Source organism: Cibotium barometz, chromosome 4 (genome assembly GCF_041138505.1).
Source record: "Cibotium barometz isolate CiBa-2024 chromosome 4, ASM4113850v1, whole genome shotgun sequence".
NCBI classification, from domain to species: Eukaryota; Viridiplantae; Streptophyta; class Polypodiopsida; order Cyatheales; family Cibotiaceae; genus Cibotium; species Cibotium barometz.
The window spans coordinates 9,249,583-9,276,480 of record NC_141049.1 but is presented as its reverse complement, the minus strand read 5'-3'; the positions used below and the strand labels follow the sequence as shown (position 1 = coordinate 9,276,480).

At 48.2% G+C, this 26,898-nt stretch overlaps 1 protein-coding gene across 4 annotated transcripts in view; it reads left to right on the top strand.

Moving 5' to 3' along the window:
• Positions 1–26,898, top strand: part of LOC147638881 (telomere repeat-binding factor 1-like) — a 133,389-nt gene that overhangs the window by 51,439 nt on the left and 55,052 nt on the right. For all 4 annotated transcript variants that reach the window (XM_086785265.1, XM_086785285.1, XM_086785294.1 and 1 more), the window contains exon 2: positions 11,481–11,671. In XM_086785265.1, the coding sequence (XP_086641391.1) occupies positions 11,481–11,671 (191 nt within the window). The remainder of the gene's footprint in view (positions 1–11,480; positions 11,672–26,898) is intronic.

The window sequence follows — 26,898 nt, the reverse complement described above, 5'->3', positions numbered from 1 at the left end:
AGCTGTTCTCTCCAAACTTCCCATGGGAAAGAGCCCTGGTTGGGATGGTTTGACAAATGAGTTTTTCCGAAAATATGCTGATCAGCTTGCAGAGCCTTTGACGCTTATTTGTCAAAGGGTTTGGGATGAGGGATATATGCCTGCCGATTGGAAGTTGGGCATACTTCGTTTGTTGCCCAAAGTCCCTTCGCCTACTTCTTTGGCTCAATGGCGCCCGATCTCACTTATGGGTATTATGTATAAAATCTTTACAAAGATTTTTGCCAATCGCTTGCAGAAGGTGCTTCCTACTCTTGTTCATCCATATCAATATGGATTTGTGCATGGCAGGAATATTTTGCATAATATTCTTAATGTTCAAATTGGAGTGGATTATGCCAAGGCAAAGAAGCAAGAGATTGTGATGGTGCAGTTGGATCTTGAAAAAGCTTTTGATCATGTCAGCTGGTCTTTCCTTTCTCAGTTAATGACAGCCATGGGCTTTGGTCCCAAAATGGCTAATTTGGTGCATTTACTTGGCTCTGGCTCTATCACGCGGATTATGCTCAATGGAGGACTTTCGGATGGTATTTCTCTCACCCGTTCTCTCCGGCAGGGCTGTCCTCTTAGCCCTCTTTTCTTTGCCATTGCCACTCATCCTATGTTATCTCGCCTAGATGCTATGGCATCGCATGGTGAAGTGGTTGGTTTGCATCTCCCTCATGGCAAGCAATTGGTTGCTCAAGCCCTTGCGGATGATACTTTTATGTTTCTCAGGGCCGAAAAAGCCAATATAGATCGAGCAATGGAAGCTTGGAATAATTTTGCATTGGCTTCTGGGCTGAAAATAAATTCATCAAAATCAGCCCTCATTGTATGCACGGAATTTGATCTTGAGGCATTAGGGTGGCAAGGCCGTGTGGTGCATACAGGAGACATTGTTCGTCATCTTGGATATCCGGTGGGTGTGGATGTGGACCCCCAAGCGCTTCTTGCTTGGATTTTTGCTCGGATCTCAGATAAATTTGTGTATTGGAAAGCTCAAGGGTGGCCTATGCATGTGAGGGTTAAGGTAGCTCAGGTTATTATGCTCAGCATGATTTCCTATTTTTTACCTTTGCTACCTTGGACGCACAAATCTCTCATCCGTTTGGTTGCTCCCATTCGGTTTATGCTGTGGAAGAGGCAAGGAAATATTATGGGTCAAACATGGATAGCTTGGAATCACATTACGACGCCCAAAAGAATGGGTGGGGCTGCTTTACTGGATGTCCGCTTGCATATGGTGGCGCGTAGGTGGGCGCTTTTTCAGGATATGTGTTTGCAAGAGCAGCCTTGGGTTTTCATGGCTCGTGACTTGATTGAGTTGGAGGGATTGTCACATGGGCGGACACGTGTGCAGGCTTCATGGTGGGACATTGTGAATGCGGCTCATCCTGTCCGTATTCGCTCATCACACATTTTATCGCATATTCTCCTTTCTTGGCATGAAGTTCTACTGTTGGCTCGGTGGGATCCTGGTCATGAAAGACTACTTTTGAACTCTTTGCAGTTCGAAACATTTGTGGAGTCGCGTGTCATTGTTTGGCCAGACAGAGATGCTTCACGCATAAGACTCAACCGCATGGTCAGGCTAGGCTTGGTTAGAATCCGAGATGCTGTGATACCTGGTCGTGACAGGCCATATTCATTTCGTCGTATTCGGCAGCACTTTAGGGTTCCTCGGACATTTCAGCCACTATGGGTTGACATCATGCATGCAGTTGAGCCTTTTACTCCATTGCCTCGGCCATCTGCAGATCAGCCTTGGCTTGATTGGGCACTATGTAAATCTGGTGACTTGATATCACTCTCAGCTAACTAGGTCTATCATAAGCTTGTATCAGAGAAAGATTGGGTTTCAGCCAAGGCCAATAAGGTGTGGGGATTGCACAAGTCTAAATCATGGTGGCAGAAAACTCTTATGCGTGGTTGGCAGTCTAAACTCCCTTACCAAGGTAAGGTTTTCATTTGGAGGATGTTGGTGGGAGGGTTACCTACACGGGATCAGCTGAGCCGTCGTAAAATTACAGTGGCCTCTTGCTTCTTCTGCACGACATGCACTGAAACAGTCATGCATCTGTTCATGAGTTGTCCAGTGGCCCGTCAGATTTGGTCTTTTGTCTCTCGCGTTTGGGAGGCAGTAGAGAGGTCTACTGTTTCGGCTCATCAGTGGATATTTGGGATTTGTCCTCAAGTCATTACTTCAGACAGCCACCTTGTGATATTCCATTTCCTTAGATGGACAGGACTTTGGCATATTTGGACTACACGGAATGGGTTCATTTTTGATTCCTTGTCTGGAATACATGGGCACATTCTACGTATCCGTGGTTTGCTGCTTTGGCAGTTTTCTTCTCTTCTCTCAGCTCAGCTACTGGATGCAGATGTTATTTCCTTATGGTCTACGGCGGCTCGGCTGGCTCATCTTTGATGCTTCTATCTGGGATGCTTATTTGGCTACGAGGCTTTCTTATTAGTGTACAGGTTTGCATGGTCACGATCCTTTAGAGGATCTTTTGTGGGGGTTTTGTTTGGGGCCATAGGTTCTGTGTGAGCCATGTGGCTGATGTACATTTTACATATAATATAAAACACCATTTCACGAAAAAAAGAGAGAGAAATGAAATGATATATTAATGTCTCTAAGAGGCCATAATGGCCTATGAGACCAAAACTGAGAGTACATCTGAAGTTGGTGTCTCATCAAAGAGAACAACTAAATGAGACTAAAAAGTACAATAAACTGATTGTCTTACAGTTATAAGAATAGAATTGTAAGACTCCGAGATGATACTGAGTAGAAAATACTGGAAAATACTGGAAAATGTATATCAGGTAGATCCATGTATGCTGATCAGTTGAAGTGTTGCTCTCTCCTTAGATCAAGTATCTCTGCCATGGGGCTGTCTAGAATGGAGAGGTCGTAGAAGCGAGGTAGGCGCCTCCGATGCCGAACAATAATGGCTCTGATCTGGCGATGGTGAGGATGCCGTGGTCGAGATCCTGGTGGGCGTGGCCGACGAGCACGACATAAGATAACTGCTCTATCAGTGGTGACTCCGTGGGAGCGTGGTCGGTGCTCTGATGGCCCAATGGAGGGGGTATCAGGAGGTGTGTGGGCTGGGTTGCTGGTGCTGGTGCGGAAGAAATCTGTCAGGGTCCTCTGTCTAGGTACATCATGGCTCGGTCTCCTGTCTGCCAAGAGGGTCTCTCTGTGTCTCCTGAGCTCAAGTAGGAACAATCCCAGGCATCTCTGATCCTCAAACTCCATGACCCTGCGTAACGGCCCAAAACTCTCTCGGAAGAGGCAGTGATATCTCCCTCGGATCTCATAATAGACTGTACATCGGCAAATGTAGTGCTCTTCTGTCTCTGCCTCCTGGTAGCATAGCTGACAAATGCGGTCATCCAAGATCTGATGCACATATCGCCCTGTCTCAATCCGCAGCTGATGTGATGAGGTCCGGATCTGTCCAATGGCACAACGTATCCCATGTGATAGGTGTACATCCATGTACGCCGGGCGGGTGATAAAATCATCCGGTGAGAGGTGTAGAAAATGGCTCTTGTAATGAGTCATTTTCGTGCCCAAGGGCTCAAGGGGGCTAGTCCATGTCCTCTCTGTGTCCACTCTGTTGATATCCATCCTGATCACGCGGTTTTGCTCTGAGCGGGTGAGATCCAAAAATGGACAATCCAGACTGTACTGAAAGGGTGGTAGTGCCTCTATTCGCAAACCATGTAGGTCAAACCATGATCTCATCTGAGCGTACCAGCAATGAGTATCTCCATCCTTTGCCAACTGTATGGATGAGGTCAATGCCAAACGGGAGTATCTCTGCTGAGGGAGCTCTCATAGCCGCTGTAAAAAGGTAACTGCCTGGAATAGGGCCTCGGTTACTACTGGTGGGGCACCCAGTTCAGCCTGAACAATCTCATGTGGTACTGATGATTTGCTCCGAATCATGCAGGCAATCATCATAATCAGTGGTCTCTCCATTTGCCTCCATCCCTCATCTGTCCCTCTCTGAGATTTGTGATGTATACTGGCCCCCCAAATTGGAGCTCCGTATAGGAGGGTCGGTGTGACAAGCGTATCAAATATCCACAATTTGGTGCGGGGCTCCTGAAACTGTATGTGTGCACGCTGCCTCTCAAGTGTCCCCAAGGTTGCATGCCCTCGAGCTAATCTAGCTGTTGCTGACTCCTTCAGGGAGAAACGCGGTCCTGTGAAAGTAACTCCCAAGTAGACATATGACCTGACGTACTCTACGGGCTCCCCTTGGAAAGTGCACTGAGGCTCTGATCTCGTCACCCATACCTGTGTGGTGTTAAACACCATAACCTTGGTTTTCCCAAGGTTACTGTCAGATCTCTAGCCGCACAGAAAGCCTGTAATGCATCCAGGTGTCTCTGTAATCCCTCTGGAGAGTCTGAGATTAGAACAATATCATCAGCATATAACAAGATGGGGTATCAACACCCTTGCCAGGCATGCCCCTGGGCCTCCCAATCTGTCTACATAATCAGAGACCGCATCAATGTATAGTGCAAAGAGGGTGGGCGATAGCGGGCATCCCTGCTTCACCCCTATCGTGCTGGTCACCCTATCGGATAGTCCGCCTGGAGCTCGGACTCTGCCTATCACAGACTCATACAAAGCATATATCCCCCACTGCATATCCTCGGGTACCTCAATGTCATGCAATCTGTGCATAAGCCTGGCATGTGGTACGGTATCGAAGGCTTTGCGGAAGTCCACAAAGCAGCAGTATATCCTTCTCTTCTGTGCCCTGCCTTCTTCAATAAGTGCCCGAAGTGTCAGTATGTGATCCAAGGTAGTAAATCCTCTCCTGAAGCCGGCCTATCCATGTGCTCGATGACCATGCCTCTCTGCCCAGCGGCTCAGCTCCGACTCCAATATAGAGCCATATAGTTTGGCCAAGTAATGACCAATCATGATCGTCCTGTAGTTGCCTGGTACCATGGGGTCCCCACTCTTAAAGAGTGGTACAATGATATGCTCTGTCCAGCTTGCCGGGAAACCCTCACAAATGGCACGATTAAACACATGTACGATGAGCGGAGCCAAAGTGTCGCGCGCATATGAGAAGTGCTCTCAAACTAGCCCATCATGATCCTGTGCCTTTCCATTCTGTAACCTGTCTATCGCATCCAGCACCATCCGCATGGTAAAAAAGATGCTGCTAGTCGGTCTAGCTCCCAGTGGAGGGGGGGTGGGGGGTTGTCCTGGTGCATCATATAGCTCTCTAGCATAGTATGCCATGCCTCAGGTGTAGTAATTGGAGTACCAGGCTGTCTCTCCTGAAACATCTTCCATGCCCTCTTCCCCAGGAAGAGTTGGTAGATCTCCTCCTCTAGCTTAGCCAGATAGGCTCGTTTCTTCCTCCCCACAAGGCGCCGAAAGATCATCCTGGCCTGTCTATGCATGTGAATCCCAATGGCAATCTCACGCTGTAGTTGTGCTCGTGTCTCACGACACTCATCATCATACCGACTATTCTGTGGGGCAGTGCTGCGGGGGTGGGTGGAAGGGATCATAGTGCAGGGAAACGCATATGAGGCGGATGCATGTAGTACACCTGCCAATCCTCTCGTGATTGCGTCCAGAGGAGGGCTATGCGGGTCTAAAGCGAACAAGCCATCAGATACTGCATCTCGATAAACCCCAACTGTCTCACGTGTAAACTGATATCTCGGGTACCTAGGTAGATGAATGGCTGGCCCATCTCTCGGGGATCTACCTACTAGTGTGAAACTCAAGCATGCATGATCGGCTGCTATGCCAATGGGCCGACTGGAAATCGTGAAACCCTGCACATCAGGTATCAATGAAGGAGATCCCATCAAGTAGTCCACTGTGCTCGCTCCCCCTTTAGAGTTCCAGTGTGTGAGAACATCTGATCCTTGCCATCTCGATAAGCCATTGTATATGACCAACCCATGTGCACTCCTCCCAAGTGTCTGAAAATGCCTGCCATAATCTATAATCTCCCCCTCATCCTGTGCTGATCTCTGCAACCCTACATCCTCTGTCATGATCTCCTGGTACATAGCCTCTTGAGTATCATACAGCTCTGTCTACTTTGTGCCTGGACGTGCATTGAAGTCTCCCAATAGTAATATGTCTCCCATACTGGCAAACCTCATGATATCATCATATAGTGGCGTATAGGGTGACTCTCCTGATGGTGCAAACCTAGAGTGGGCTGGGGGAAAGTAGCATACCGCCACATATAGCTCGCGGAGCCCCCCTCTGCATATTCGGACCCACGTACCTCGCATCTGCATCTCTATGTACCACATGTATTTTGTCACGAAGCTCCTCCTTGAAAAGTATTGCCACTCCTCCAGGTCCTCTAGTACCTCCCACTGTGCGTGGCTGAGGGCGGAAAACTGATTTCCATCTATAACCCCGCACGTCAGGAAGCCTCTTGTTTGTGCATTGATGGGTCTCCGTATAAATAGCAATATCACTGTGTCTGAAAGTATCCTCAAAGTATCCTGCATCTGTTCTAAGGGCTCTGTTGCAATTCCACACTGTGAATCGCAAGGTCTCATAAGCCACGCGCCGTCAAGCGGGCCTTCTCTCCGTAATGATGACTCGGCTATCTCTATATACTGCCCATTTCCCCTCTTTCCTTGCCTCAAGCACACGCGGCATGTGTTCCTTCCGGTGTGCTATCTGTGCCGGTGTAAGGTCCTCATCCAAATAAATCTTTTCCCCCTTAAGGGCCATCCTTTTGGAGAGGAAGGCCTTCTTCTTCTCCAAGTCACCAAACTTGATGATCATTATCTTCACCCTGGTTTCATCTCTGCCTACTCGCCATGCTCCGGTAATGGGTACATCAGTGGCTCCAATTTTTGTTGCAAGAGCTTTTGCATCCTCTTGGGGATTTCCCTTATCTTTCCACCCAACTACGACTACATGTAAGGCACGTGCCCGTCTCCCGGCTTCCTCTTCCAATGTAGCATTCATCACCTCTACTTTATTGACTGGTGTATCCTTCTGCTTTTTTCCTACTTCAATCCATGGGTTGACTTCCTCAATTTGTTTCTTTGTGGCACTGGCAATTTCAGCCCATGAATGCATTTCCTTCTCATTTGCAGCCACTTTTGCCTTACATGATTCCAAAGTGTTTTGCATTTCTGTGATGTCTTTTTCGCGGTCAGCCATACATGTCTTCAAAGTGCCTTCGTACGATGCAACTAATCTCCCGGAGCATGTCATCCTTCCATTTCTGCATCTCTTTTTTCATTTCCGTGTGCATCAAGGCTTGGGCTAATTCCATCTCAACCCGTACTTGGCCTTGCATTTCTCCCTTCAATTGGACATATATCTCTTCCTTCAGCGTTTCGTATCACTTTCCTTTGGGCATGCATCTGCTCGGTCCAGTCCTTTTCAAGCTCCTGTTGCATGGTGTTCATCTCCGTCCTTATGTGAAGCTGTATCTCCTCATAAAGGGCCTCATCTCGTCGGGCCATCTTCGCAAGCCTTCGTGAGCCAGGGGACATGATCCCTTCCCTCAGTCTTCTGCGGTAGGCATTTGGTGCCTTCGTGGGGGTGTGAAAGGCTGTCTCACCATCTTGTTCTCCCTCCAGGGCTTGAGACATGTTTTCCCCTAGTTGCTGCCTTGAGGGCCTGAGCAAGGTTGGGTGGGAAAAACAGGGGCCACCTGCTTGTGCACAAATCAGAGCAGAGAGGCAAGGAGAGGTGCGCACAGAGCAACAAGACGGGCTATAGAGGTGCGCACAGAGTAGAGCAGAGAGGCGGGCAGAGGCGTGCATGTGGGTGTGCATAGAGCATAGGCGCACAGGTCAACTCAACAGGCGCACAGTTGGGTGCGCATAGAGCAGAGGCGCATAGGTCAACTCAGCAGGCGCACAGGTCATCTCAGTAGGCGCACTTCTCAGAGAGAAAGAGAGAGAGGGAGAGAGAGAGAAAAAGAGAAAGAAAGAAAGAAAGATATATTAAGCGTCTACTAAAGACCCAATGGGCCTATGAGACCAAAGTGATACAAAAATGTCCATGGCATATCTCATCATGGAATGGAAAATAAAACAGAAAGAAAACATAAACATAGCTATCTCACTGGGGTGATACAAAACTGTCCATGGAAACTGATCATGGAATACTAAGAACATAGAAACATGAGAGCAACGTTAGCTCCGAGTAGATGGTATACCACTCTCCAAAATATCAAGCATGGGGCTAATGAGTATGGCCAAGAGGTCTCCCTCAACTATGTCACGTGGAAAGGTAGCTCAATGGCGGTGGTGCATGTCCTGGATCTGGAGCTGATGATGTGATCGTGGCCGAGGGCATCGGGCACGTTGGAGTGCAGAGGCTCGGTCCAAGGTAACTCCTCTCAGGCAAGGTAGGTCCAGAGCATCTCGTGGAGGTTCCACAAGATCCACTATGTCGGTGTCCTCCACCTCGTGAAGAGAGAGAGAGCGAAGCATGTTCGTGTGTGTGTGTGGGTGTGAAACGTAACTGTTGATATTAACTCATTAAAAAAAAAAGGCAAAGCTTGCAAAAAACAAGAGCTATTAAAGTTAAAAAAAAAACTTAAAAAAAAAGGCAAAACGCTCTCTTTTTATCAGAGAAAATACAACAATTTATTAAAATAAGCATTGCTTAGATGACAGCCCATTTTTCTGTAAGGTGGAAGCCCTTTTTAGTTGCGAACTGGCAGCCGGATGCGTTTATTAAAGGCGCTCACATTTTTAGAAGGGCCCATTTTTTAACGGTCAACAACATTTTTTTAATAAAGGTTGGGCCCCTGTTTTTTTAAAGCATGTATGGGTGATGTTTGACGTTTGCGAACATGTAAGACCTTCACGTGTTGACAAGTTGGCAATTTCACGTTGGAAAGCCGTTTTGAACTGCGCGTGCAGGCTCCACACGCGAGAAGGTCGTTTGCTTGCCTCCAACGGGCTGTTTTGACAACTATGGTTTCACCCTATTGCCTTCTCTTCCTCACCCAATTGCCTGCTGAACATTTCATTTATCACTACCCCTTCATGCACTTATCAACCACCTTCTTTCACCTGGCCACGCTCGCCCTCTCCAACCTGCCACGCTTGCTCCTGCACCACCCTCACCTCCTGGTCCCTATTTCCATTCCCATTCCACCCCTCTGCTCTGGCCAGTACTTCTTTGCCATGCCTCAAAAAGGATTATAAAATTCAATGCTCGGAAGAAGCCAGCACTAAGGTGGTGCACATGGAGAGCAGCAAGCTAGCTGGGGGACCGCTTCTGCTTCAAGAGAACCTGCCTCACCTTGACAGTCTGTGCACGTCGTCATTGGGCAAGGGAAAGTGGAGCTGAACTGTGAACCTACTATAAACTTGGTCTAGGGTATTTCCCTTGGTGCAGAAGTTGGAGGTTGAAGCAAGCTGGTAAGGGATGCCAAAGCTATCTTTTTGAAGCTTTAGTCCTTTTCTCGTTTTGAAGAAGATAAACGTTGATGAAGACGCATGGGCTTGACGAGGAGTTCTTTACCAAATATCCGGCATTGTTGGAGGCAATGCAGATCGTGTCAACAAGTTAAGCAGGAGGGAATGCCACATGCATCCCATAGTTGGATGCCGTGTGGACATGGTTGTACAGGACAAGTGTAGACCTAAGGCCAAACACCAAGCATTTTGTGAGCCCTTGTCCAGAGACTTGTCACTGGTGTACGGCCAAGGGTGGTCCGTTGCGTCGTGCATGCCCCACGTAGTCTTGTTGTGCCCGTTTGGCATCGTCTTTGTATCCGACTGGCCGTATGATAATGATATAGGTGATCAGGACACTTATTAGACTTCTGCTAGGTGTCCTTGCAACCTCGGTCAATGTGTGGTTAGCATTAATCTTTTGTAATCAGTTTTGCTTAGTGTTAATCATCATTTGCTTCCGCACCATAGTTGCATGAAATGGAAACGGCAACGGCTCAAAACTAGGAAACGGAACCGGCTAGGAAATAGTGGATGTATGATACATAATATAAATATAATGAGAAAATGAATAACCAGGGAAAAGTTTGAGGAGTACACCATCATAATTTGAAATAAATAGTGAGCAAAACTTGTAGAAAATCACTAATCAAGCACTAGATGAGACAAATCAATGGGTGATTTTTTATTGGACATTAGGAAACAAAGAAACGGAAACGGAAATGGTAATGGTGACTCTCAGGAAACGGGGTTTCCGCGTTTCCAGGCTGGGAAACAGCCGTTCCCTGTTACTATGTTACGCACGCATGTTACACCCTCACCTTCTCCTTGGGATCGGTTTTGCGAATTGGATAGGAGGTGCGCTTGATCATTGCCAGATGCCATTGAGGATGATCTCAGAGCCTAATTCAGGTTCAGATCATTGGCTACCAGCTCCACCCTGTTTCTTCTCTCAGCCCTCCTGGAGCATTGGCTGGCCCAGGACAGGTGTGGGCCCATCCTTTAAGAGATGTGGAGGGTTTTTGGAGTAGCTTTTGCCTGTGCAAGATTTCATGCTGCTTCTAGCTCACAGCTCATTGAGGTAGGGGCCTCTAAATGTGGTGCACCATGGGAGTTCCAAGACTACAGCCTGGAATTTTGACGGTGTATTACAGGTTTGGAGTGCCTTTTTATCTAGGTGCAACAAAGTGAACACTTCACTCTGGTGTGCTGTTGCCTTGGTGATGGAGACAGCCCACTGCCCACTATGAGGAGGTGGGCTCAAGATTGGATCCTACCAGCAGATGATGGTCATGTTTGCCAGCTAGATGTCTGTGTCATGAGATCCTGTGAGGAGATGATCAGTAGCCAAGTAGTCTGGGAGATCTGGCCTGCTTGAGGTCGTGAAGGGCCACAATTCCTATAGAGTCTGTAGGTCCTATCTGCACAGACCTCCTCCATACCCTCTGTGGCATCTGGGAGCACCATCAGGGCAACAGGCTATGCAGGAATCGAAGGTCAGCTATTCTGTGCATTTGGGCTAGGGGCAAGGTAGTTGAGATCTTCTAAAAGTGCAATCCTTGATATGGGGGAGATAAGAGGCTTTCAGAGTGTGAGTTGGAGTGCATAAGGGTAAGGTGGTATGCACTGCCATGGGTGGGATGCACCACCCTCAGGCAACCAACTTCTTTATGAGAATGTGGGGCATTGAACACAAGGAGCTAGGTGGCAGATGAGACCAGCCAGCTGGGAAAGAGCAGACAACAGAAGAACGGCCAGAAGGCACCACGCTGGTCACGGGTGCCTAGGTAATAACCAGTACATGGTGACGCTTGAAGCATATTATCAAGCTGGTCATCTGACTGGATGCATGTCAACCAGATGACTAGAATGAAATTAGATATACATATTTTTTTTCTAAATTTTGGGTTGTGTTGAACAAAATTAGAGGTGTGACCTGTCTATATATTTTGTAAGGTGACTGTAGTGCTGTGCAAACTTTTATTATTTTTCCTGTACAGGACAAATGGCGGAACATGAGTGTGAGTGCGAATGGATTGGGTTCAAGGGAAAAGGCAGCCAGGATTTTAGCAGCCAAGATGAAGCAAGTTGGAGCAACTCCATTGCATGGAGGGTTGGGATTAGAAACAAAGGTGGCAAGTGCCCTTTCTTTGACCAATGCTGCAAAGGACAAAAAAGTCCTGGGATCTAGGTATGTGTGAGCTCTCAGACACATGGAAAGCTAACTTTTAACTGGTTTGGGGTATCTCCAGATAACGATGTCTGCATTTTGCATGTGGGTTTGCATATTTACATACACAAACATGTACTAAAATAGACATATTTGAAGCTCTAAGCTATGTGAGCATGATGGTATGATGGCCATTCTAGTTATCCTTTTTAGATTAGCTAAATGCATGCATGCATATTCGTTAGCACCCAAACCACCAGTAGATTGGGGGATGAAGTCACCACACTCTTACTGCCCAGGCTGGGTGCCTGTCCCCCCTCCTCAACCTCTCTCTTGCACACTACCCTTGCTTGCAGATAGGGTAATGTCCAAGCCGCCTTGCATGCTGTCCAGTCCACCCACTGTGTTGGGGGATTGCTAAGATAATGACCGTAGTATAAAGTGCAAAGCTTAAAGTGTTGAGAGCTATTTTGTATATCCAAAGCTGATTGGAGGACAAGATCATGTGGATGATGAAAAAAGGGGGGTCATCCTCTATAAAAGAGCCTTCAATCTCATGTAAGGCCAATGGATTTGTTCAAAATGTACCCACAAACAAACCCCCCCACCCCCACCCCCGCCCCCCCTCCACCTCCACAGCAGCGGTCCCCAAACCCACCCATGCACATCTCTCCCAGGGCACCACACTGCACAGCCTGACTCTTTTTGCTCCTTCCCACTTGGCTTCCCTTTCGTAAACTGCAGTCCCCAATTTTCCTTCTCTTTTTTGCGTGTTTATTTTTGGTTACCTCCTCTTCTTGCTCCTTGTATTAGTTCCTCCCCTTCATTTCCTTTTTTCCTTTCCTTCCCATCTTGTCGCTACAGGTGGCAGTGATCGTGGTTACATGTTTTTTGACATCTCCAGTTGTCATTGGCAGGAAAAGTCCATGGAAGGAACCTAACCCTGCCCCCAAAAAAATAAAAAAAAATCCCTTCCCCTTGTTCCCCTCATCTTCTTTTCCAGGCCAAGAATACTCTGGACTGCAGTCTCTCATCAGGTAAATTTCAGTTCCTCTCAAGCCAGGTTACCCTGCTATAACCTATCATTTTGGTTTGTAGAGTCTTGGGAAGCCAACCAACCTGCAGACAACTTGCAGACCACCCTCATTGGTTGGGGGGGTGGCACATGTCTGACATTCAATCCCTTGGCTAAGGCGACTTCCATGCGGAGTATGACTTAGAGTTAACTCATGCAGGCCTGCAACCTTGACCCATTGTTTTACAAGATTCCATAGCATAGCTGCTCTGTGAGACTGCGTTGTTTCCGAGTTGAATCTCTCATGCAGCTTTCCAGGATTGGTTTCTTGTTGTGAGTAGCCTTTAGAAAGAGATTCACGAGCTTTGTAAGCTTGGATGTATTCCAGTCTTATGAAATATCCCATCTCTTGGTTGATTGTCCCTAACTTAGAGATGCCTTCTCAACAACATATTTCCATCCTATGCTTGAAGATTCTATTTTTGGCTAGAGGGTAGAATTCTTGTGGTCCCCAGCACATTTCCTGTCAACCTTTCCTCGGCGACAATTCTTAAGCTTGGTACTAAGAATTTCATGGGCATGATGGCTTTTGTTTCATGTGTCAAGTTGAAAGTTGTTGTGTAAATGACTACCTTATAGGCAATTCTATAAGCCCAAAGAATAGCTGGTAACTTCCGTTCCCAGTCATTGCATGAGGCTTCCATTGTCTTGGACAGGATAGCGCTCTATCTCGATTGAGGGGTCTCTCTTGGGGAAAACCGTTAGCTAAATAATGGGCAATCTCTTTGACCCATTTCAGAGCAATGCAGAGTTCGAATAGAAGGGCATCAAGGACAACGCTTTGTGTGCCATTTGTCAAAATAATGCCCGTGACAAAGGCAATTCTAATTTCTAGTGCTAGTTTTTGGAGTCTTGACTCAGCATGTGGGTGTCTTCTATGGCTTTGTTGCATCGAGCTCTCTAGATGTGCCATGTAGCAATACTGCCACAAATCTCCCATCTCTAGCTCAAACTAGGAGTCTAGTGACCAGTAGATGGTGTTGGGACTGGCACTATCGAGATGCGAAGGTGAGAGACTTGAAGGCCAGCTCCCCATCTTCCCCCTCATAAGCCATGACAATATCGGCCTCAGTGGCCCAAGCAACAATGCCCCATGTAATAGTATGGGAAGAGGCCTTGTCCATAGTGAGGATGCAGAGAATCCGTTGCCAAACGTGATGAGCTTGCGGGCAATCCCAAAGATAATTTCACTGAGACTCCTGGGGAAGGCCACATCTCGAACATGGTGTTGGTCTACCTCCAATGGCCAACCATGTGCCAACTGCCAAACTCCTATGTGCTAGTAGCCACAAAAAGAGAATGATCTTCTGGGGTCGAAAATTGTTCCAGAGCCTAGTCCAGATATCTGAGAGAGTGTGCGGTGAGAGGCCCTGAGACTAAGACTGCCAGTGTCTTGCTGCTACCGGAGTGACCTCGACCTCGGGCATCTGGATCCTACAGCCAAGCCGTGCAGGGTATGCAAAAAACAGGGTATCCGGAGTCTCCTCCCTGTTTGCAGGATCACACTAAGTCCACTCCCCTTGGAGGCACGTGATGGGTTGTCTCTCCCAAATCCATAAATGCCAGAGTCTCTCCTTGGCCACCTTGGCCGGTGGTGGGTCAATGTGCCACTTGTGTGCATGGAATCCGATCACCCTCACCCTCTGTAATGTGTATCCCTTGAAGTCCTCCAAGGGGGGGTCTGATCTCACTAATTTTCCATGAGGTCCAATCAAAAAGGTGAGCAAGGTGGACCTCTCATCCGCGCCATGAACTGCTAGGAGAATATCATGCCTAGTGAACACTCCTAGCCACTGCGGGGGAATAGGGTTAGGGATCGGGGTCAGCCACTCTTGAGGAAAGGCAAAGTTGATGTTGAGGCTAAGTCTATCCGTGTCTCGTGGATCCCAGTGAGGCCCTTCTCTTGAGCCATTGGGGAGAGTTGTTTGAATGTAAGCCAATCTCCAAGGGACCTAGTAGGGCTTGTGCTCAAAGCTCCCCAGGATACATGAGGCCGAGCCCCTATCATGTGACCACTAGGTGTAACTCACGGGCCTTTGACACACTTGTTGATACCATCAATGCATATTAAAACATTTAAACATGGCCATAGCCTTAACACATATCCATCATCACTTTGCATAAAACATAAAAGCTGGACAACACATCCACAAATGGTGAAAATGGAGCTTGCACATGTGACACCGCATAGAGGCCGGAATGGGCCGACCCCCCCCTTGGAGTATTTTATTACCCAAGGAGAATAATATCATGTACAAGCTTTGAGAGCCTTACTCTCCCCACGGGAGATGCCGGATTATCCATATACAAATGCCATAACACAGCCCAACATGAGGGTACCAAGCCGGAACACAGGCTGTAGAAATGCCGAGCCAACAATATAATCCATATACCTCCATGTGGGTATTGATTCTTCCCCAAAAACCATGGGTCTTCATGCAATAGAGCTAGTACAACAAATACAATCTCTATTCAGCCGGTACAAGTACAATGGCTGGTACAGTGCTTGGTACAGTTGGTACAGTGGCTGGTATAGCAAGTACAGTGGCTGGTACAGTAGGTATAGCAAGTACAATGGCTGGTACAGCAGGTAAAATGGTTGGTACAAGTGTAGTGGCTGGTACAGCAAGTACAAATGCTGGTATAGTCGGTACGGTGGTTAGTAAGCAGGTACAGCAAGTACAAGGACTGGTACAACAAGTATAGTGGCTAGAAATCATAATAAAATGATTAAATACCCTTGCCTTCAGTATTTCTTCGCGATGGAAGCCTCCAAAATAGTTCTAGAGGTACCAATCCTCCCGAGCTCTCTCGCCTCAGCTTCCGCGGCCGTTACCGCCACTCTTGATGGTGTACCCCGGGTCCTTGTGCTTGTTCTTGATCCATCGATTACTGATGATCATGTTATGCTTCAGAGACCTGACAGATCTCATTTCCGCCAGAGGATGGAGATTACAGGTAGACCTGGCCAGTGTCGGATTTGTCGTCGACGACAGGGTCACATTGCTAGAGATTGTCCCAGATCGAGGGGCCATGCTAGGAGGCGGTGTGGTCCTGCCCATCAGAGGCCTTATACAGATGCCGAGACTCCAGCTGCTCCTTTGCCACAGCAGACCACACAGCGTTGGGTTGTGGTTAGGGATGGCAGGCACCCTCGGACCCCTCTACCTGCCCTTTCACCCACACTCCCTGTGGAGCACCCTAACCCCTATGCAGCTCTTGCCTCACAGGATGTTGATCCTTTTTTGGAGGATGAGGCCTTGCAGGCACATGATCTGGATCCCTCACAGGAGGATGCTACATTACAGTTATAGGATGATTGCACCCTTGAGGATGATGTTGCACATCCGCATTGTCATGGTACCTCTCCAGTTCTGAGGACTAGCCCTGGCTTTTCCCCGGAGTGGGAGAGAGAGGTAAGGTTTACATCGTCAGATTTTCCCTCCCTTACCTATGCGAGACGTACTTCCGCCTCTAAAGGGGATCCTTCATTGACCACGAGATCTGGTCGTTCCTACTCTGAGTCTTTATGAGGATTGTCTCTTGGAACATTCAGGGTCTTGGGGGTTTTTTTCCGCGTTGACGGAAACAAATTGTAAAAACCCAGCTTCATTGTGCAGTCACAGGTGGACCTATGGATATATTGCTCTTGCAAGAGCATAAACTGGATGCTAGTCAGTGTGGGAGATCAGGCAAGCTTCTCTCAGGACACACCTTTTGGTCACCGGCTGTTGGTACCAAGGGTGGTGTTTGTATCTCTGTTTCAGCTTTGATCTTGCCTTGCATCATTGGACATGGTGTCATTTTGCCTGCGAGAGCGCAGTGGATCCCTCTTATGTAGGGTACTACACGCATTGGTATTCTCAACCTCTATGCTCCTAACCATAGAGGTGAGAGGATTGCCTTTTGGAAATCTCTCACTACATTGATGCCTCTTGCCGACCATTGGATTATTGGTGGGGATTTTAACATGGTTGAGATGCCAACGGATAAAAGAGGTGGACATGAGGACTTGGTGCATCCTCTTGAAAGAGCGTCTTGGGAGAGGTTTATACTCTCCATTCATGGTAGAGATTGTTGGCATGAGGATGACATTTTGAGGAGTCCATCCACTCTTCTTTATTCATGGTCGAACAGGAGAAGAGATGCAGGATGTATCTATGCATGGTTAGACAGATTTTATGTGGATGATTGGGTGCTTGACAGAGGTGGACATACTTTGATTGCTACAGGCACCTCCAAATCGGATCATTGCCCAGTGGTTTTATGTATTAGAGATCCGAATTGCCATGGATCAGCACCCCATGTACGCATCCCTAATCATTTGTTTTCAGATGCAGAACTATCGCGTTGTATGCTTGATATTTGGAGATCTCATGACTTCTTACAGGCCTCTCAAAGCCTGGCCTCTGCTCTCTGTGATATTAGTGACTTTTATCACACGTGCCCTGTCTAAGACACAAAAGGCCTTGGACTTAGAAAGGGCTATAAGACATAGATTGGTTGCCTTGCAAAAAGAGCACGAGAAACATCCTCATGCTCAATGGGTTGCAGATTCTTTATGTACTATTAGAGCAGAACTTCATCACTCTCTTGAGCAGCGCGCGGAGTATCGTTTCCATGCCTAGGAATCCTTTTGGACACAGATGGGTGGCAGATGTAACAAACATTTCTTTGCTTCTCACGGCCCATCTCATGCCAGAGATAGTGTCAGACAGTTGCACGATTCACATGGCACTCTTCACTCAGATCCTCTCATGGTTAGACAGATTGCCACCGATTTCTACTGCCAGCTTCTTAGTGTTGAGCCGTATTCTGATCTGAGACACAGGGCACAGAGAAAGGTTTGGAATGCATTGCCACATTTGATCACCGAGGAGATGTGTGCCGCTCTGGATGCCCCTTTTTCTATGGAGGAGTTTAGTCATGCTCTTCATGCCTTACCTCATGGTAAGTGTCCAGGGGAGGATGGCCTCTCCCCTGTTTTTTTCACTACTTTTTGGGATGAGATTGGGGCTGAGATAACATCGGCTTTGCAGGAGATATGGGACACAGGTTCTATGCCTTCTTCTCTTACTGAGGGGCTTATTTATCTTATTCCTAAGAGCGGGGATAAGACATTGATTGGCTAGTGGAGACCTATCACCTTACTTGGGACTGCCTATAAGATTCTTGCTAAGGTAGTGAGCATCAGATTGTAGCCAATTTTGCAGGATGTTATTCATGATCCCCAGAATGGATTCTTACACGGCAGGAGCATCTTTGATAACATTTTCTCGTTTTGGGAGGCCGTCGAATGGGCTAAAGCGAGCAATCAGCCCTTAGCCATTCTGCTCTTGGATTTTGAGAAGGCCTATGATAGAGTGGATTGGGACTTTCTTGAGGGTACTCTTAGTCATATGGGCTTCTCTCAGAGATGGATCTCTGAGCTGCATTGGTGGTAGCAGGCGGGTCTGGAGGAGTGGGGGATACTGTGACAACTGTGGCAAAAGGCTCTTTGGAGGCTTGCTCCGCTTGCCTTTTTGGACAATCCTTCTTACCATGCCCAATGGTATGACAGAAAAAACATCGATTTTCTGACTGATACTGTCTTTGCTCCTCTGGAGGAAGATAGCCTCTAGTGATGCGTGCTTGAGCCTTTTCCTTAGGGGTCTATCTTAGTGTCTTTAGAAGACAAATTACCCTTCCCCTGTTGGGGTTTGGTACTTGATTGAGATGACTGCTTGGGCTTGCCTCCGTTCATCTTCATTTCTTCATTCTGAATGAGAGTCAGAGCCCGGTCATATGTACTAGGTTCAAAGTTACGAACTGTGAACCGAATGTTAGGATCCAATCCACGAATGAATTGCTCCATCTTGGCCTGCGCAGATAGCCCTAACTGCTGTGCTAAAGTAATAACCTTACGAAAAATTGAAGCACTGGGGATCCGTTCTGTCTGAGTCCATAGAACTCATCTTTCAGACCGGTCATGTACTGGGGCGGGAGAAATCTGGTCTTCAGGTCTTACTGAAGTTTGGTTGACTGCGAATGACAGTGGTTGATGCTGTTGCGGACTGCGGGCTGGTGACACCTATGACTGGGGAGACTGAGGAGAGCTGCTGATGGCTGGGAGTTTTTTCGAGGATAGGCATACCTCTGCAGGTTATTGCTCTGCCAGGCGAGGAGGATACAGATTTCCTCATGTATTCTATCATGCTTGGTGGGAGATTGAGGAGATGTAGTATGGAGGAGATCATACCAAACACTAGGCTTAGTCCAGTGAGGATTGTTGGTCGCTCGGGGAAGCACTGGTTCATTGACCCTCCTCCTTAGATAGCGACTCATGGCTCTTGGTGTTTGTGGCTATATGGTGGCAGTCCTATCAGATATCTTCAGTGGGATCCAGGAGAGTGGGAGTGGATTGATGCCTTCGATCCTTTGAAAAGCCTTCCTTTTTTCAGTTTCACTGTTCGGAATGCCAGGCTTCTCCTCACTCGACAGATGCATAGATCCCTACTCTCAGGCCTCATGGGGAGAGCTATGATATTTCTCCGGTGATACAGCGCAGATATTGGCATAGACTTTGGCACTCATACAAAAGGAGCTAGATCTCTCATTTCTTTTGGTTATTCTTACATGGTGGTCGCCTCACCAATCAGTGGAGATCAGTTTTCGGTGTAGCACCTTCCTGTCCTAGATGTGCGGCAACATTGTCTATGGGGGTGCAGCATTGCACAACAGATTTGGGATCCTGTAGCCCAACTTATGGGCAAATTGAGTGGCCGAGCCATGCATGTGACTTGGGGGGCAGTCGCTTGGCTCTCCTAGTCCAGTCCGCAACTTTTTTATGAGGGCAGTGGTACAGATTCTATTTTTTTCATTCGTAGAGGTATTGCCCAGCATGGTTTATGCAGGATGTTCCTCACTCTGATTATACACCCCCTAGACAGAGGATTAACACCAGTTGGGAGATTATTGCCAGTATTACAGCATGGCAGATTTGGAGAGCTAGATGCACGGAGGCTATTGAGGGTGTCCAGATTTTTGGGTCTTAGTGCATTAGTACTATATGGGGTGATATCATCCACACTCTTATGGCTACTTGGGCTCGCATTCAGGGGCCCTCTCGTTCTGCGCAGGCGAAGCGTGTGATATTTATGCGGGAATGGGACCATGGCATCTTCTTTTCCTCTAGTACCACAGGTCTTACATGGCATCATGATGCTCCTCAGTGGTTGAAATCACCTTACATATTGTGGTGATTCTATTCTCTTCCGGCTTATAGCTATGATTGTTGTATGTTTTTCTCATACTTAATAGAAGTCTCTTTCTGAAAAAAAAAAAAAAAAGTCCCCAACAGCTGGTATTCTTCATGGGCAGCCTTCAAGAAAGAGAGTAGCCATCATTAGGGCAGCCCGTAACGGTAGTAGAGACTAGTGTGCAGCAAGAGAGCCTCCATTAATGAAGAGAGAGGGCTCCAATTTATAGATTTTGGGCTCCCATGAGTGAAAATGGAAAGAGAAGGCTATGATGACAAGTGGAGAGCCACACAAAAGCTGAAGTGACAAGTGTGAGGCCACTTGTCTCACTTTGATCCACTTTCTAACAAGTGTCAGGCCACTTGGCTCACTTTGGTCCACTTTCTTGCCACATGTTCCAATCTAAGAGATGCGTCCTTCCATAAACTTTATCTCTAAAAATATCCCAACTGGTAGACATTCGGTCATAGGCACTTTGCCAACTCTTGGTATTTGCTCAATTTCAGATGTAATGACGTGAATAGAATTTCCATCGGAGTCGGGCCAAAAATAGCAACTCTCCTACATTTTAGGAGTGTGGTCCTTTGTATTCCAGGATAATCTCCCATTCCCAAAGCTTGTACTTTCCAAATATTTAGACGTCTTTGAGTCCACCAGACCCCTTTCACACCTGGAAATGTCCAGGCTGGTGACTAGCTAAACGGATCAGTGGGTTCCAAATCAAGGGCTAGTGGGGAGACCCTCCTTAGAGGCTACTGGAACAGATCGCTGGAGGGCTAGCCTGAGGTGAATCCAAGCTCGTAATAGGCTGGCTACAAATCTGTCCTCAAAAGCTGGGCTAAAGCCCCGGGCCCTGCATCCTTGTGAAGATCCATCTAGTGCCCTACGTGCAATTGATTTGTGCTCTTGATGCGCGACAGAAGATCTCTATCGCCTCTGCAAATCTCTGAAGATTCCCCACATCTCCTGATAAGTATGTTGCTCTGTCATGTACGAACTCTGAGTCTAGCAACTCCTCCTGTGCATGGATGGGGAGACAGTTGAAAAATGATAAATCCATCCTGGCCTTGCAACCTGCAGATACCATCTCTCTGTTTGTGGGGGTCTGCAATCTCAAAGAAACCCCCAATGACCCTATCTCCTACCTACGTCCAAAAGGAAGCTGTGGCATGTTACTTGTAGTCCACCCTCTACTCCTCTATGGATCTGAGCTTTGTACGGGCGGCATCCAACTGACACTCCCCTCAATCCACGGGCTCTGTGCTGCCTCCTCCAGTAAACTGCTAATCTCACGTAGGCCTGCATCCAAGGTGCCTGCGGCTGATCCTGAGAGAAAATACAGCCCCTCCCATATTTGCTCTATCCTGTTGCATATCTCAGAGTTCCGGATGAGGCTGTGAGAGAGAAATAACCAGAGCATGACTGCAAGCCCACTCATCCGCATAGAATCTATCAAGTCTGGAAAGATTGGGGTTGGTGCTCCTCTTGTCAGACCTCGAGAAGCAGAGACTCCTGGTGGTTGCGTCCAAACTCTAGTAAATGCTAAGGGTCTTGCCCCCTAAGAGCTAGGATAACCTCCTCTCAAGCATAGTACTCTTAGCCAGAAACTATAGTCATGCCTCCTCCAAGTCTATCCTCTGCTGACTCTATCATGTTAAAGTTCCCACCCGTACACCAAAAGTCAGCCTGTGGAAGGGATTGACGAATTGTACTCTAGAAGGTGGCTCTGCCTACAACAGTGTTTGGCGCATATACATTTAAAAAGCCCACGCAATCCTTTCCAATCCTGATGGTCACCCACTAAGCCCGACCAGTGTCAATGGTGCCTGAGCCAACTACTGCTGGCAATAGCTACTCAGTGACAGAAATACAAACTTCTCCCCTGCATCCCGGAGGGGCCAAAAGAGGGAGACTAGAAAGTGTGACTCTTGCCTGGTAGAATCTCCCCGCAGCAGCAGGTATGCCCCTTTGAAAGATGGTGCTCTTGGAGGAAGATAATATCAATGGGTCCCCCAACTGCTGCTCTATGAAGCTCTCCTCTAAGGATGCCACGCCTTTGAAAGCACTGAGGCCCCCCCAAACCCTGGATGTTCCATGAGGCAATCCGCATATCTAATCTCTGTGGGAAGCAGAATTATCGGAATTGCCCTCCACTCGAAGAGTCTTGGGCGTGGGTCTCGATGGGGAGTAATCATAGTTAGCCCTGGGACGAAGACGCCCTAGGTGGGTGCGGATCCTGCCCTCCATGTGACACCACTCTGTCCGAGCCAGGGAATAAGCATAATTTGGGCTCCACCTGTCATAATGCAAGTATCTATAGGGGGAGGGAAGGGGTACTGCTACTGAGATATGAAGGAAAACAAAAAGCAGCACCTCCAAGTTGGAGGACACCACTTCCCCGTGGCCCGAGCCTCCCAACTGCATCCGAACCAAGGGCCAAAGATGGGTAAGCACGTCGGTGATGCGCAAATCATGCAAATGTGAGAGAGCTCGAACGTCTACCCTTGGATGGTGGCAGATATTGACTCTGTGTCCCATTCTGTCCTCGATGTTGCACTCAAGGGGAAGGAGAAGATCATCTTGCCACTTTCTGGTGTGGAGGGCCTGGAGTGATGAAACAACACACAAAACCGAATGGGAGCCATGGTCTCCTCGAAAATACCAGTTCCTTCGATGGGGAAACAAATTGTAATCCATTGGCTGCCCTAGAACTGGCGCATGCGACTCTGGCAGGAGAGCCCTTACCGGAAAGGCGGTGATGGTCATCTCAACCGGCTCCGAATCAAGTGGCAGACTGAACTCGTTGGCTACCTCCGCTCCAGGTTTGGTGCGGCTGGAGGGCGGTGGGAATGCTACGGAGAGGTGGGAGGAGGGGGGACCAAAGGAGTCGGGTCAGAGCAAGCTGCTGAGGGGAGAGCTGAAGATGAAGGTTGGGGAGGGGAAGGGGGGGGGGTGAGGAGAGGGGGGGACGGGGTAGCTGAGGGGTGGGAGAAGGAAGAGGAGGGTAGGAATCCTCCTAAGAGGAAGGGTCAAAAGCTTGGTAGGGCTAGAGGGCGTCATTGGGATTTGGGAACCTAGAGAGGAGTTTTGGCAAGGTAACAACCTCCAAATAGGAGGGGTCATAGGTGGGTTCCTTGAGGTAACTTGGGGGGGGGGGGGGGGGGGGGGGGGGTGGGTCACCATCGGGTGGGTGCTGAGATAAACACTTGAAACAGTTCTTTGACAAAACCATATCCTCCTGTGCTCTACCAGCCTGGCGTGCTCGGCGGGCCGATCAGCTCTGGAAGTTGGTTGGCAGTTGCGCCTTGGGCCAACGGTCTGCCATTCTCCGGCATCAGTATTGGCGGTGACCAAATCTTGGTGCTCTGCTACCCTGGGGGTAGCTTCCCCCCCACCCTTTTGAAGAGGATCTGAGCTGGGACTGTGGGGGGTTGGGGTGGGGGGGGGGGTGCGGGGGAGGGGGACCACTGGAGGCGGTCTCTTGGACTGACGGCAAGGACAAGCTCTAGCGAGATGTCCCATGTGCCTGCATATGAAGCATTGGCCTGGGAGGACAGAGCTCCTTGCAGAGTAGGGGTTCCCTGGAGGCAAGGAAGAGATATGGCATGTGGCACTGTCTTTGGAGAGGAGGTGCAGATACGAAGGGATGGAATCATGGCCGCCCGAGCAAGAACCGAAGTGACGGTGGAGGGGGATTCCATCTCTCTCCCGATAGCACCACCTATCACTGGGAGGAGTTCGCATTCAACTTTAAAGTCACGGTAAGAAAGGGAACATAGCATATGTTAGCCGATCACATGTCAAGAATTCCAAATGGGGAACCAGCAACTAGTGTTGATGATGATCTCCTTGATGCTTGTTTATTCAAGTTGGACATGGTACCCGAATGGAGTGAGGAAATATCAAAGTATCTAGCTTATGGTTTTTCACACAGGCAATACCTTTGAGAACAAAGATAAAATGCGACGGCTTATCAAGCTTGCTATACCTTATCAAATGATTGCGGGAGAACTATATAAGCTAGGAAAAGATAGGTTAGCATGGGTGGTAGTAAAAAGAGCACACTTGACTTGGTGGGTTGGGGTATATGTGATGTATATGGGCAGTTGGTTGGCCACTTTGAGTAGTGTGTGTTTGTAGGCTTGCCAAATATCAGGGTTAGTGAGGGTGAATTTCATTTTATTACAGAAATTGGTGCCAAGAGTCTTTGGAGTTATTGCTGATGATAATATCTTGCTCGTTTTTGCAAGAACTCTTGTTTCTTCCGTTTAACAAGACGTCTATACTCCTCTTTGGAGTTATTGCTGTAGATAATATCTTGCTCGTTTTTGCAAGGACTCTTGTTTCTGCCATTTAACAAGACGTCTCTACTCCTACGTATGGCTGGCATTCATGTGGTGATCACAAAGTTCTTCATTCCTCTTTTTGTGTAAAGCCTTACATTCCTCATCCTACCATCCATTTTGTGGGGTAGGGCCTTTTGGGGATTTCTTGGTTGACCTGATTGTGAATGGAACGTTGTGTTTGGGCACTTTACCAATATGTGCAATGGGGTGCACAGTATCATCACCTATTTCCACATACCTTACTTTTTCCATTTTCTACATTTCTCTGGCACGGAGCCCATGGCTGAGAAGAGAAGCTTTCTCTTGTAAAAATAGAGAGGTGTTGATAGGGGTGAGTGGAGTAGGCAAATTTATGTTGTAGAGTAAGGGTGAGTATTAACAAAGAAAGAGGCACAAGCATCGTACCTAAACTCCACCCTGCTCTCCTCAATCGATCGGATCTCTGCGGGCTGTTTTCATCTGGGACTCCGGCCATGGGCTCGGATCCTCTAAGAGTAGGAAAACTGGGGTGTGTTCTGAGAGAGTGGTGCCTGCAAGAATACCAATCATGTCCCTGCGATTGCAAGTTCACTCATCCACATAGAATCTAGAAAAGCGTAGACTCCCACTCCCACGGGTGCGACCAAACTCAGGAAGGTGCCAAGGTCCTGCCCTCTCATGGTGAGAATCAACTTCTCCCCCCAGGCGGAGCACTCTGCTTCGGATATAGTGTCCAACCCTCCTCCCTATCTGTCCTGTGGAACCTCTAACATGTTGAAGTCCCCACCCAAACTCCAGAAATCTGCTAGTGGGAGCTCGTGCTGTACCTGTATCCAAAACTCCGCCCACTCAGCCACCCTGTTGGGGGGCGTAAAGATTGAGGGAACCCACAGTCTTCCCCAACCTTAATGATAATCCAGTGGGCTCTAACAATGGTTCTTGAATCCAGTAATGATGGGAGCAGCTACTCACATTGACTGAGATGCACACGTCCCCATGGTTCCCCTCTGGGCCAAAAGACGGCGACCAGAAGGTGAATCCGTCTGGGCAAGACTTCCCCAACCTTAATGATAACCCAGTGGGCTCTACCCTGCACAATGGTTCTTGAATCCAGTAATGACGGGAGCAGCTACTCACACTGACTGAGATGCACACGTCCCCATGGTTCCCCTCTGGGCCAAAAGACCGTGACCAGAAGGTGACTCCATCTGGGCAAGACTTCCGGCATCTACAGATATGCCTTGCTGAATGGTGATGTTCCTGAAGGAAAAGAATATCCACTTAGTCCTAATGGAAGGCCCCCCTTAGGATATGAAAGTGAAGTTATAAATTTCTTTATGTAATACCTAATGAGAGACTAATTAATTATTTTTATGCTTTACTTTTTGTGTAGGCTCTCGGACTGAGGTAGAGAGTTCTAGAGCTGAGGCACAGCAGCACATGATTATGGAGCGGATTGCATAGCATAGGGCAGAGCAGTTGATGCTGCATGTTCGAGAGTTTCGCAGATCCTCAGATGTGACAGTGCCCTACTTGCCTTTATATCCACGGCATGTTACAGAGGTTTTTCGACCACCTCTCCCTCAAGATGCACCACCATTCCTCCGTGATGCTTGCTGCGCTCTCTGTAGTATCGAGGACATTGACAGTACTGGTGGATATGCTCTGGGATATGTGGACATTTTTTCCATTTGTCTTGCATCACCCAGGAGCTAGTACGCTTCTCAGCATGTTCCTCTTGCCATGCACACGTCGACCTAGTGACATACAGAGTTTTGGGCATTGACAATCTTCACTCAGGCTTCGCTCGAGTAGATGCTAGGACTGGCAAGCCTCTTGATTTTACCTTAGCTCTACTGACTTGGGACTTGATGCCGTCGATGACAGAGATCAGGAGCCTGAGGTGCCTCCAAAGATTGAGTGAAGTGCACATGAGTTTGATGCATACAAGAGAAACCTTCACGAGAGCCAGATGACAGCATACGAGCGTGTGGGTGGTGCTGGTCCTAGTGGCACCTCGGGTGATGGTGCTAGTAGCAGTGCTGCTCATCATGAGCAGCGTGTCCTTACAACAAAGCAGCTTAAACGCACAGAGTGGCAAACACGTACCATTGCTGATTACAGATTTTGGGTTTATAGGCAGAGACGTCTTGCAGTAGTTGTGCCGGATAGGCTGCCAGTGGCCGGTGGCCTCACTGTGCTGCTTCTGTTGCTCTGGCAACGGATGGTGGGTCACATGGTCAAGCCGGCCCGTCTCTCCCACACCTGGCTGGGGAGAGAGATAGGCCTGACCGCTTGTCTTCTTCTCTCTAAGAGAGTCTCGGGGCTGGTCTGGGTGCGGGACTGGAGAGCATCCTCTACGGGCCTGACGATGAGGGCAAGCTCTAGTGAGGTGGCTCATTTGTTTGAAGATGAAACACTGTCGGGGGAGGCGTGAATTCTCAACCCGCTGCATAATAGGGTTGCCCTCAAGGTTGGAGAGTGCAATTAATTGGAACAAGGCCTCTCTAGAGAGGCTATGGTAGGAATCCATGCTGTCCTGGCTATCACAGAGGCGGCATCTGAGGGGTCTCTAGAACCTATCCAATTGATTGACCAATCGATGCCAAT